We start from the raw sequence: 12,521 nt of genomic DNA on the forward strand, positions 1-12,521 counted from the left end.
TCTCAGGGAACAGGGAACCAGGGAACATGGCTCAGAGTGCTGCGAGTGCAATTTGCACACGTGCAACTGGGTAAGCGAGCTCCTGGCTGGGCTCATCCTACTCCAGTTTGATATCAATTGAATGGCTGCTGATCTCGAGTGTCAGGCGACAGCTGTTGGCAGGCCCATCCGAATGGAATCCCTAGGTTCTGGTCTTTGTTCTTCACGTAGGCGCTTCCTGCAACTCCTCCTCCCTCGGATCCTTATTGCATTAGATGTGTAATCCTTTTGTGCGAGCAGAACGAGTTTTAATTGAAATTCAACTGAAAGTATGCTTATTCCATTTTGCTCCTTTTTTTCCTTTTGGCACACACCATCTTATTATTTGGTACACCGAAAGAAAGGTTTGCGTACTGCAAATCCTTACTAGAAATATTAATTATTTATATAGCAAGACATTATTTAAAAGATAAACTGCGTCTTTAGCTTCAACTTTGAAGTTTCTTGGGTTTTGCTGCTTTTCTTTCAAGTTGAATACATTTAGGCGTTCATGCCAGTGTGATCTGATTTTTTTGCGTGTGCATTTATTCAAGACAATGATAATTATTATGTTAACCCTTGGCTGCGAACGTGTGCGTTTTCGGCAAGTAGGATCTACATTTACTCCCCTGAAGACGGAGGCCAAGGCGAAGACTCACTCGGCTTGTTTTGTTTTGTTTTCTATATCCCTTTTTGGTGGAAGTGTCGCCGGTTTTATGAGATTGTGATTGGTTTTCTGCCTTGGTGGTGGCTTTTCATCGGGTTATGTGCTGCAGCCTGGGGAGGAGGCGAACTGGGAGGAGTAGCTGGGGTTCGCTGGTTGTTACGCTCCTCTTCAAAATGTGCGCACGTGCTTCAACCGGAAATGGTCGTAAGCGAGGCGCATCATCTATCTCGCTCTCGGCAGCCCCTCTCCCTCGCTCCCATGGAGGTACTAGCTCCGCTTCTTTCACTGCGTTTTTTGTATTTCCGCTTGTGTTTTTTTTTTTGTCTCTCTATTGTTCTCCAGCACTTTGCGCAGCAAATCAAAGACGAAAAAAACAAGAAGCTAACGAAAAAAACATTTTTTTTAAATATATTTTACATTATAAATATGATTGTGCTGCATGAATTCTTAAGTGGCCAAAAAAACAAGCCATCCTTTTGTGGCCATAACCAAAGATGGTCAACAGCTGTTGCTGTTGCTTTTCGGGGCTTCCTTATGCGTATTTATTATGTATGCCGTTAAATTGGCAACTTTGTTTCGTGTAATAACCCCAGCGCATAACTTTTGTGCTTTATCAGCTCGCTGTGCATTGGAGTTTTCCAAGAAAAGACGACCACTTGAGGCCATTGCAATTGGTATCAGGGTATCAGTGGGCTGAGAATCAACAAGCGATTCCCCGCCGATAAGAGCAGCTGCCTCCAAAGCCTGATAAGCGAAAAATCCACCTCAGCTATGGCTTCTTTATGGCGTTCAATATCATTATCCACTCAGCAATGGATCTATCTCTTTTCGAATTGGAAACGTGTCATTCTGGATTTCACGTTTCGAACTCGTATTTAGCCCGAAAATCCAAAGCAAATTGTCATTGGCTAACGGACAGCGGAAAAAATGCCCCAAAACACGTTTCCAGAGCTATGGCCACCATTTTTTCATTTTTTTTGCTGTTCATTAGCCAAAACAAAAAATTATTTATATAATAATACATATGTGTATCTGAAAGTGGGGCCAAGTCAAAGACACGTACGCCTTCGGTTTGGAATAGTTAACTAATTTTTAATTTCTTGCTCTGTTTTTTTGTTGTGTCTTCTGTTTTTCGTTTTCCTATTTTTTTTTTGGCATGATCTCATCGAGCGAATGTGTTTGTGAGAGGCGGCAGCCAATCCCACTTTGGCTCATTATGCGAGTATCTGTGAGATACATTTGCTGTGTGGAGCTTGCTGATGATGTGCTGCCCACTCGATCATCATGGTAATGATCGCCAAGAGCCCAGCCAACTGACCAGTGGGCCGAGATACTTTTGTATCTTTTCATTCCGTTCGTCGCTGCTCGCTGTCTTCTGATTTGCTGAGGGCCATTTTGACGGGTCTTGCGAGTTGGCGTTGTTAATGATTTCAAGAAAAAAAAAAACAATTTCGACTATCAACTGTACTGTCTCTGACAAAAACATCTTAAGCGATGAATAATTCGTAAAAGAAGCTAATTTCAATGGATAAGAGCTAAAATTCCACAGAAACATTCGTTTAAGTTGAAAATATATCACAGTTTCTGTCATTAAAAAAAGGAAACATTTGAAACAGATAAGAATTTTACACAGAATATTTTTGTGTTTCAGCTTTTCTCAGAAACTCTATCTAGGCGATATAAAACAATTTCAAATATTCCGATAAATAAAGCTGCGCTTAAGGTTGCCATTCAACAAGTAGAGGAGTTTCGACACTTAGCCAAACGCTTGCCTTAAATGCGCAGCAACGGGCCATTTAATTTAGTCGCTGTGGCTTTTTTTTAGTCACTGCCACTAACTAAGAGAGCAGTCAGTCGATGGATGGCTGAGTTAAGCGAGAGCGTGTGAGAAACACCCTGTGAAAGTATTCTCGACTCGATTATTATTATTTGCCATTGGCACATTCGTATCTGTATCTCGGTATCTCGGAATGCGAGTCGCAGTCGTCGAGCCGAAGCGCACACACGAAGCGTTCTCTCCCACACACGGTCGTTTGTGTGCGAGCGAGACGCGGTGCGGCCAGAAAGAGAGAGCGCGTGCCGAGGTGGCCGACGAACAGCCAACAACCCGAGTGCAACTTCAGAGCAACTTCAGTTCTTGAACGGATGTCGAAGGTGGCGGAGCTGACGTCGCATGCTCTTCGTGTATATACATAGTAACCCCACCATCTCGATATAGTACCATACTCCCTAGTGGTTCCCAACTTGATCTTAAGTCCCTCACACGGCACGCTCATTCTTTTTTTTATCGCGAAAAAAGGCGCGCAAAATACACAATAACGATAAAACAAAAAACAAAAAACAAAAAATAAATGTGAATTTAAGGAACGGCAAAAACAACAGCCAACATACTGATAGTCGCGCGGCATGAAAACAATGTACATATAGTTACGATATGCGCATTAATTTATCGCCCGTGCCAGAGCGACGATCGTGTAGTGCCCACAATTAATTGCCATTAATTCGCAAAAGTGCTAAGAATTCGCGACGGTGTGTGAACTGCGAATACCGCAAATGTACATATATCTGAACAAGTGCGATCGTAAATACACACATGCTGATTTAAAGAAATCCCGTAAATTGAGCAGGGATTTGGTAATATCACACCCTCATACTTGTCACACTTGAAACTTATCAATTGTCCAGTGGGCCATCCAATTGATTAGGACCCGCATCCCAAACCCGAAAAAAACCAAATTCATAAACCACACAAAACGACCAAAAAGTATTCACTGGGTTCTGACAACTGACAGTGCAAAAATTAAAATAAACCCCACAAACATCGAAAGACCGGAGAGAAGCCAAAGTGAAGTGAAATCAATTTTAATACAACTGCAAGTAGCACCAGCATAAGGGGACAACCATTCCAATCAATTGAGAGCTGATCCCGCAGATTTGCCTAGTCCAGAGTCAATGACGTGCACTTTGACCAGCGAGGTGGAGTTTCCGTTTTTGAGTACCGATCATTTTGAAGCGAAGAAATGCCGCCCTCTGCGTTTTTAGTGAATGCCAGCATAATCAGTGCCGCCAACGCCTTGGACAGCGATAAGGAGCATCAGCTCCAGGAGCATCTCAATCAGAGCCACTTCCACAGCAACACAACCAGCAGCAGCAGCAGCAGCATTAACAATAATTGCCACACGGCGCCCAACTACAACATGGTCCTGCAAAGCTATGAGAACTATCCCAGCTACCATCTGGCTCAGCATCATCATCATCATCATCACCACAGCCATCACAGCCATCCGCATCACCAGTTGGCGCAGCAGGCAGGACTGCACGGCCATCACACGATGCAGCAGCAGCAGCAGCAACAGCAGCAACAGCAGCAGCAGCAATCCCTACTCCTGCAGCACTCGCAGCAGCAGCAGCACAGCCACCAACAGCAGCAGCAGCAACAGCAGCAGCAACACGGATACGGATCATCAGGCCAGCTGCCCCACCATCGCTTATCCGGCGGCAGTACGGGCAGCACCACCACCACCTCGTCCGGCTCCAGCTCGAACGGCTCCTCGTCGAGCGCCTCCTCGCAGGGATTCGCCACCGGGAGCGCGACCGCAAACCATCTGGTTGGGGCATTGAGCAGCTCCACGGCTGCTTCGCTGGGACTGGGGTACTTCAATGATATGGCGCCCTTTGTGGGCGATGCGAATGCCTACTACACCGACTCGGATGTCAACTTCTTTAGTTCAGGTACAGGTCAGCAAATATTTACCGACATCAAAAACGGTGCTTTTAATTACGATTGCGCTGGGGTGTGAAAAGGCAGCAAACCAGAAGAAGACGCGTTGCGGTGGCATAATTAAATTCGTAATTTGTTTTTAAGTGTTTGACACGCAACAAGTCGGGGTGTTCGAGGGGAGGGCTGGCACATACACGCAGAGAAAAAATTGTGCAGCTGGTTACTAGCAAATAATGACAGTTAGTTTACTCTTTAGCTCACGAAAAATTCTAAAATGAACTTTGCCTGTAAAGTGACGCATCTTACAACATTATTTGCTTTCGAATCACTAGTTTCGTTAAATTGACTAAATACACCTTTTAGAACCCAATTTCGCTGCGTGCATCAGATTGAGCTGGGTGATAAGTGGCTTGTTGAGCGCTAGAAGATGCCCTGCGACCGGCCCCAGATGTATCTGGCAGATACGGATGCTCTTGCGCTCTCCGGAGGCGGCACCTAAAGAGGCGCTGCCAACTCTTTGGCCAGCCAACGGGGGGCTGTATCTGTATCTTGTGTCGCTGTATCTGCGAGCGAATGGGAATCGAAACGAAGCGGCTGTGAAAGCTTTTTATTTCTTTGCTGTGTGCGAGAGGGACGGCTAGAGGGCCGCGCGCGTGTGTGTGTGTGTGTGTGTGTGTGTGGGCATGGGTATGGGCCAACAGGTTTTCGTATCCCACAGATGCACGAGTGTACGTGCATACATCGAAATGTGTTAAATTTCGCTGTATTCGCAATTAATGTAGCGTGCACACCATTAGATCGGGGTTGTTGTGCCTGTGTGCGTGTGTATCTGTGTGCCTGTGGCCTGTGGCCTGTGCTTGTGTGCGTGTGCGCTGTGATTTTGATTGGTTTCCGAAGTCTTTCGCTCGATTGAGAGACGCCCCATTTCTATGAAGACCATTTAATTGAAGTTGCGAACAATCTGCAATCAATGTGTTTTGGCGTGTGAAAAATGTATCTAGCGGTTTTGACGGCGCGTATTTCCCACGATAAATTAGTTGCTTTCTAAGATTTTCCTATTAACTTGAGTTTTCTTATATATGAATGCGAAACTTGGACTTCGCTGATATGAAAATAGAGAATTTAATATAAATATATATAAATTTGAATTTCTTAGAAATGAGACGTTTCTTTTTTAAGTTCTTAGAATTTCGATCACATCAATGCGATTATCATATGAGTAACCACACAAAAATTTGACGTTTTTAAATGCCAGTTAAACATAATACATAAACCAGATAAAACCAGATAATATATTCCAATTAATTTCAATAAACTAAAATGAATAGTTCACTTTCTTTAAAGTAGATTTTCAGGATCGTTTACTGAGTTGCTTAAAATATATGTAAGCATGGGCTCTCTAACTGAATTGCTTTGATTTTCTAAATAGTTACATATTTCATGTCCACTGATTATACCCTACCCATAGCCATAACATACCCATATCAATAAAAATGTCTAATCCAATTACCATCTCTTTTTCGTATCGCTTGCAGGCTACAACACCAGCAACACTCACGACCGCATCAACAGCAGCCCGCCCCCGCAGCAGCAGCAATCGCAGCAGCCGACTGTCAATGGCAGCGGCAGCGCCAGCAGCAACAACAATAGCTCCATGCTACCGCCCGCTGTCCAGCAGAGCAGCAGCAGCAACAACGAAAACAACAACAACACCAGCAGCAGCAGCGGCAGCAGCAACAACACAAACAGCGGCAGCAGCAGCAACAACAATAATAACAACAACAACAGCGTTGGCAACAACAATGCGAATGCGGGCAGCAATAACAACAATAATAACAATAATAATATTAACTACATGGCCACCATGGCGGCAGCGGCGATCTTTCAACATCACCTCAAAGAGGAGCCAGGCACCCAGAATGGCAATATTGGCGGCTATGGCGGCAGTAATAGCCAAAACGATCCCACGGATCTCAGTAGTTACGGTTTGCCCGCCCACCTGGCCGCCTATGGGGGTGGGAGTGGCAGTGGGCCAACCGGCGGCAGGAGCTCCGGAGGCGGCGGCGGCGATGAAAGCGATTATCACAGCACGATCTCGGCGCAGGATCACCAGAGTCAGCAATCGAGCGGGGGAAATGGCAGTGGTGGAGCCAGCGGCGGGAGCACCGGGAACAGCAACGGTTACATGGACAGCAGCTCGGAGTTCTATAACACCTATGCGGGCAGGAGTCGATTCCACGATGGCTATCCGCCGGAATTCGCACCCTATGATGCCCAATCCTTCCAGTCGATGGGCCCCCAGCCCACGGCCATGGATCAGTGGGGAGCAGCCCACGCCCACCAGCATCCGGCAGCGTACATGAGCACCTTGGGTCTGGACAAGGGCCTCCTGGGCGGCTACACGACGCAGGGCGGTGTGCCGTGCTTCACAGGATCGGGTCCCATTCAACTGTGGCAGTTCCTGCTCGAGTTGCTGCTGGACAAGACGTGCCAGAGCTTTATCTCGTGGACCGGCGATGGCTGGGAGTTCAAGCTAACCGATCCCGATGAGGTAAGACTTTTCGTAATATATAACTGCCTTTGAGTACCTGACTTACACCTATCTATCTCAATCAGGTGGCTCGTCGTTGGGGCATACGCAAAAACAAACCCAAGATGAACTACGAGAAGCTGAGTCGCGGACTGCGCTACTACTATGACAAGAACATCATCCACAAGACGGCTGGCAAACGATATGTCTACCGCTTTGTCTGTGATCTCCAGAATCTAGTTGGGTAAGTAGTCCACATGAGAAAGAAGATCTCAAAATCCTTATTAATAACACTCGTTTCCATTTACAGGCACACGCCCGAGGAGCTGGTGGCCAAGTATGATCTTAAGATTGAGAAAAAAGATGTGGATTAGCAGCGGAGCAGCGGAGAAGCTGCCTAAAACGGGAACAGCTCCAGGTGAACTGTGCTCCCAGCCACGGATTGTACTCAACCAACCGCAAAATACTTTCGAGCGTTATTGTTTACCAAGCGTGATGTTAGCTTTTAAGCAGCAAACCCCGATCTGCGCTCTTGCAACGAGATTAAAGTGTTGGCCAACCCAAGTCCCCAAATGTCCCGACTCCTCCACACAAAACACAAATAACAAACAGCAAAAAAAAAACCCCGCCCACCAAACTGTCAAATCGATTTGCTTGTAATTACCGTGTAAAAATTAGACTTTTGAATTAATTTGAAATTAATTTAAAATACTTCAGATTTAGTTATAAGCCGATCTAAGCAAGAGAACCAGTTGAGGATGAACCGAATTCAATTTGAAATTCTGTGTGCAATGCGTTGATGTTTCTTCGTCTCACATAGTCTGTAGAAGATGTCAGCTGCAAGGATCGAACGTTGATAGAGGCCATAAAGCATGTGTCCCAAAAGTGATATTAGAGCGCAACAATTTGTTATACTTACATAATCATTTTACCCGCACGGGGCACCCAGAAACATTTCAAACAAAATCATGCATGTATATAGCGATGAAGATGTGTATGGCACATAAGTAGGTCTCTAGTATTTATGTATGTCTAACCTGTAATCTGTGCTACTGGTACAACTAAGTTTTCCACTTCCACACTATATCTTCACTGTACTTCTGTGCGCTTCCGTGCGATCCCAAAAGTTTTAAACGTAAATCGGCACAACAGTTTATCATGCATATGATGGAACATTGTTATCGTGTGCTATCTGTATACTTATAGGCTACTCCTAGATACATAGGATCCATAGTGTCTCCCTAGTGCGTTAATCGACAGTTCAAGAAGTGTTTATTACCTAGTATGTGTGTATAGCTATTAACTACTTAAGTCTAGCTCGTAGATGCATAGCCACGTATTACACCCGTAAACATAAAGTTATATTGATTACATAGATACACATACATTTGTAGAGCAATTTTAAAATATTGTATTTATACAAGCGTACATCGTAATATTAAAGCTATCATTAACATTGCTAAGATAAAAACAATAAAAGAAAACCCAATATGAAAATACAACAGCAATCATAGTTCTCTCTGGGAAATACATCAGTGCTATCAAAATTCCAAGTAATTCTTTCAAAAGTTTTTTGTTTCCAAATTCGATTTGTTTATGTACAATTAACAATTTTTGCATAATGCTGCGTTATGCTGAACGGCTTTTTAAAAGGGTATATCTCCTAATGCCCAGGCAAGGGTTAAAGCGTTATGCACACCAGATGCCCGAGAAGCTCAAATCGGTGGAGACGGACAAGGATCCAGAATTCTCGGAAATGGTGCTGTATTATTACCACAAGGCCGCCCAGACCATGGAACCGGCATTGCTCAAGGAAATGGAGAAGTATCCGCACATGAAGGCGGAGGAGCGTCAGGCCCGTGTCACCGCCATCCTGAATCTGCTCGGTAGCGTCTCCACCTCCGTGGAGGTCAATTTTCCCATTGTGCGCAAGAACGGCACATACGAAATCATCAGTGGCTATCGCTCGCATCATGTACGCCACCGATTGCCTCTCAAGGGCGGTAAGTGTTCACCTTCATCCCATCTATGCGCGAATTCTTCAGCATCGAATGTCCCATCAGGTATCCGATACGCTCTGGACGTGAACGAAAGTGAGGTGAAAGCCCTGGCCGCCATTATGACGTTCAAGTGTGCCTGCGTGAATGTACCTTATGGTGGATCTAAGGGCGGAGTTTGTATCGACCCGAAGAAGTACACGGTGGATGAACTGCAGACGATCACACGGCGATACACGATGGAGCTGCTCAAGCGCAATATGATTGGTCCCGGCATCGATGTGCCTGCGCCGGATGTGAACACTGGCCCGCGTGAGATGAGCTGGATTGTGGATCAGTACCAGAAGACCTTTGGCTACAAGGACATTAATTCGTCGGCTATTGTCACCGGCAAGCCCATTCACAATGGCGGCATCAATGGTCGCCACTCGGCGACGGGCAGAGGCGTTTGGAAGGCGGGCGATCTCTTCCTCAAGGACAAGGAATGGATGGATCTGATCAAGTGGAAGACGGGATGGAAGGACAAGACGGTCATTGTGCAGGGCTTTGGCAATGTGGGCTCCTTTGCCGCCAAATATGTGCACGAGGCGGGCGCCAAGGTCATCGGTATAAAAGAGTTTGATGTTTCCCTCTACAATAAGGACGGCATTGATATCAATGTAAGTGGCCCATCAATTGCGGATGTAATTTTCTACTAAAAAAAACCCATTTTGTTCTAGGATCTTTTCGAATACACGGAGGAGAAGAAGACCATTAAAGGTTATCCGAAGGCTGAGGAGTCCAAGGAGGACTTGCTGGTAGCCGAAACCGATATCCTCATGCCCTGCGCCACCCAGAAGGTGATCACCACCGACAATGCCAAGGACATAAAGGCCAAGCTGATACTCGAGGGCGCCAACGGACCAACCACACCATCTGGCGAGAAGATCCTATTGGATAAGGGAGTGCTCCTAGTTCCCGATCTCTATTGCAATGCAGGCGGCGTAACCGTATCCTACTTTGAGTACCTCAAAAACATTAACCACGTGTCCTATGGCAAAATGAATTCCAAGTCCACATCCGAGCTGATTCTCGAACTGATGAACTCGATCAACGAGTCCATGCAGAAATGCCCCGATAGTGGATTCGTACGTCCATCCCAACCATTAAGTATTACTTATATTAAAATGCTAACTTTCCCTTCAGCCGCATATCTGCCCCAATAAAAAACTCAATAGGATACAGCAATGCACCACAGAGGCGGATATTGTGGATTCAGCTCTTCAAACTGTCATGGAATCTGCGGCACGGGGCATCAAAGAGATGGCTCACAAGTTTGAACTGTGCAACGATTTGCGGCGGGCCGCTTACGTCTGGTCCTCCTTCAAAATTTTCCAGGCCATGGAAAGTTCCGGCATTTCTCAACAATAGTGGCTTTCGCTGAAGTACACATGAAATTCACAGTTTTCAATTGCTTGCATTGTTGATTTTTATATTCAAAAGTTCAAATAATGTTTAAATAAAATATTACTATTCAATCAAAATTAAAAACATGCCATTACTTTTAGTATATTTTTAGGCTTTAATAAAATTGGTCTATTTTATGTTTTCAATACCGTTGAATAAGTTTAAATCTAGAATATCGTACGCCATGACATACAATTCATATCTTATTTAAAGTTTTGATAACCCAGAAATACCGAAACTTTGTAAACACTACGAAAACAAACATACAAACACGAATATTCCGCGCTACCAAACTTATATATAGTGGACCTCAGTTTTGGGTCACTTACCAGGCATTCGCCATGGAGGAAATCAAGAAGTTTGACAAGGTTGCCTTCCTGGAAGGCTACCTGCTGAAGCACAAGGAACTGGGCAAGCGCCAGCGCGAGTACAAGAAGATCCTGTCCTGCAAACTGAAGACCCGCAAGGAGACTATCATCGAGGCCAGCTTTGAGACGGCCATCGACCAGCTGGAGGAGGAGAAGAACGATCTGCGGGCCCAGATCTGGGTGGCCAGTGGCACAACACACAAAAAGCAGAACAACCGATGGCTGGAGCTGATTCGCTGCCATGTCGAGTGCCAGGAGAACCTGTCGCAGGACATCAACTCGCTGAAGACATCGATTTACAACATGGAGAAGGAGATTAGTCGCATGTCCAAGCAGATATATAACCTGAATCGTTTGACCATTCCGGATCAGCAACATCAGGCCTATGTGATGAGGGCCAGGAAAAGGATGACCATTCTGGAGAACTCCTTGGAGGTGGGCGTGCGTCAGGAGTGCGGTTTCACGGCAGCCAATGCGGATCTGCGGGAGCAGCTCATCCGCATCCTGAACCACCGAACCTTCTTCAACGACTCATACACCAAAATGGTGCAGAAGCTGAACAGCGAGAAGAAGTATCTCATAGATCTGATCGAGTACGCTCTGAATACCTTTGATGGCTGCATTGAGGTGTACGAGAAAATTGATCTGTTGGCCAAAAGGGAGGCCAAGGAGCGCGACATGAGACGTGTGGAGATGCAGGGCATTATGCGAAAGGTGGCTGCCGATGGTGACAACACCGCGTTCCTGAACTGCAAGTCCAAGCCCCGCGAATTGGCCGACTTGCAGCCCAAGGAGTACAAGCGAAGGGACGAATTCCGACGGGTGCACAACAAGAAGATCAATCTGTACAACTCGGTGCTGCAGAAGATCCTCCAGTATACAGACTCCAACAACATGGACGAGGTGATCGATAAGTTTCAGCAGCAGGAGAGTCTCTATTACTCGTTCTTCAACTATGCCAACGAAATGAGCTACCACATAACTATGCTCAATAACTCGGTGAATCGCCTGTTTGAGGACATTGTGAACCTGAAGAAGGACAACTCCAACACGCTGCAGGACCAACTGGATCAGATCTCCAACCTGGAGAACAAGGTGCGCACCAAACAGGAATCCAACATGGAGCTGCACAAGGCCCGGGAGAACAACGATGCCCGGCTGGAGAATCTACTACAGGGCGTGGAGACGGTCTGCGACATGTGCTCCATTGATGCCAGTCCGCTGACCAAGCTCCTGGGTGACCACACCCACGTCAATCTGGTCAATGTCAATCGATTCCTTAAGCTGCTCGAAACCAGGGTGCAGGAGCTGACGGCTAGTGTGTATGTGATGGAGCGCCAAGAGGAGGGCCGCTTCGACTATGTGGTCAAGCAGATCGAGAAGATCTGCGAGCTGCCCACCGATCTCAACGACATTGTGCTCACCCAGCAGTGTCCCGAGTGTGCCGAGGGCGAAGCCTTCAACATGGATGAGGGCGGTGATGGTGTGCTCGTCCACACGGTCACCGAGGCCAAGAAGAAGCTGTACGAGAAGGTTACCCAGCCGGAGATGCAGTACCGCCTGCACAGCATCAGCCAGTGTCGTCTGCCGCGATCTCGCCTCCTGGCCGCCAAGCGCAACATGTAGTTTTGAAAGTCACATCACAATGCTTTTGTTTCGGTTTCAAATATGCATATCTAGCATATCTAGGATATCTAGATTTCGAGTCGTGCGATCGTCGTGTTTCGGTTACAATTACAATAAATTGCCAAGTTAACCTTCAGCATACAATTAG

General features: G+C 46.1%; 3 protein-coding genes across 6 annotated transcripts in view; all 3 read left to right on the forward strand.

Moving 5' to 3' along the window:
• The window catches only part of LOC6554517 (ETS-like protein pointed), a 57,129-nt gene extending 48,693 nt beyond the window's left edge, over positions 1-8,436 (forward strand). For 2 of the 4 annotated variants that reach the window (XM_015153836.2, XM_001982118.3), the window contains 3 exons: positions 5,942-6,957; positions 7,023-7,180; positions 7,247-8,436. In XM_015153836.2, coding sequence (XP_015009322.1) covers positions 5,942-6,957; positions 7,023-7,180; positions 7,247-7,310 — 1,238 coding nt within the window. In that variant the 3' untranslated portion in view covers positions 7,311-8,436. Of the gene's footprint in view, positions 1-2,663; positions 4,424-5,941; positions 6,958-7,022; positions 7,181-7,246 lie in introns of those variants that run through there. The other 2 variants (XM_026976322.1, XM_015153837.2) reach the window with 2 other exon arrangements.
• A 19-nt stretch (positions 8,437-8,455) lies between these two features.
• LOC6554519 (glutamate dehydrogenase, mitochondrial) lies at positions 8,456-10,456 on the forward strand. The gene is made up of 4 exons (XM_001982120.3): positions 8,456-8,939; positions 9,000-9,592; positions 9,653-10,060; positions 10,119-10,456. The coding sequence occupies exons 1-4, from the start codon at positions 8,558-8,560 to the stop codon at positions 10,341-10,343; spliced, it is 1,608 nt and encodes a 535-aa protein (XP_001982156.1). The 5' UTR covers positions 8,456-8,557; the 3' UTR covers positions 10,344-10,456.
• A 135-nt stretch (positions 10,457-10,591) lies between these two features.
• On the forward strand, positions 10,592-12,517 carry LOC6554520. Its single transcript, XM_001982121.3, has one exon. It carries the CDS (start codon positions 10,721-10,723, stop codon positions 12,371-12,373), a length of 1,653 nt encoding a protein of 550 aa, XP_001982157.1. The 5' UTR covers positions 10,592-10,720; the 3' UTR covers positions 12,374-12,517.
• Positions 12,518-12,521: the final 4 nt, after the last annotated feature.

The sequence above is a fragment of the Drosophila erecta genome, unplaced genomic scaffold (genome assembly GCF_003286155.1).
Source record: "Drosophila erecta strain 14021-0224.00,06,07 unplaced genomic scaffold, DereRS2 tig00000000-arrow-pilon, whole genome shotgun sequence".
NCBI classification, from domain to species: Eukaryota; Metazoa; Arthropoda; class Insecta; order Diptera; family Drosophilidae; genus Drosophila; species Drosophila erecta.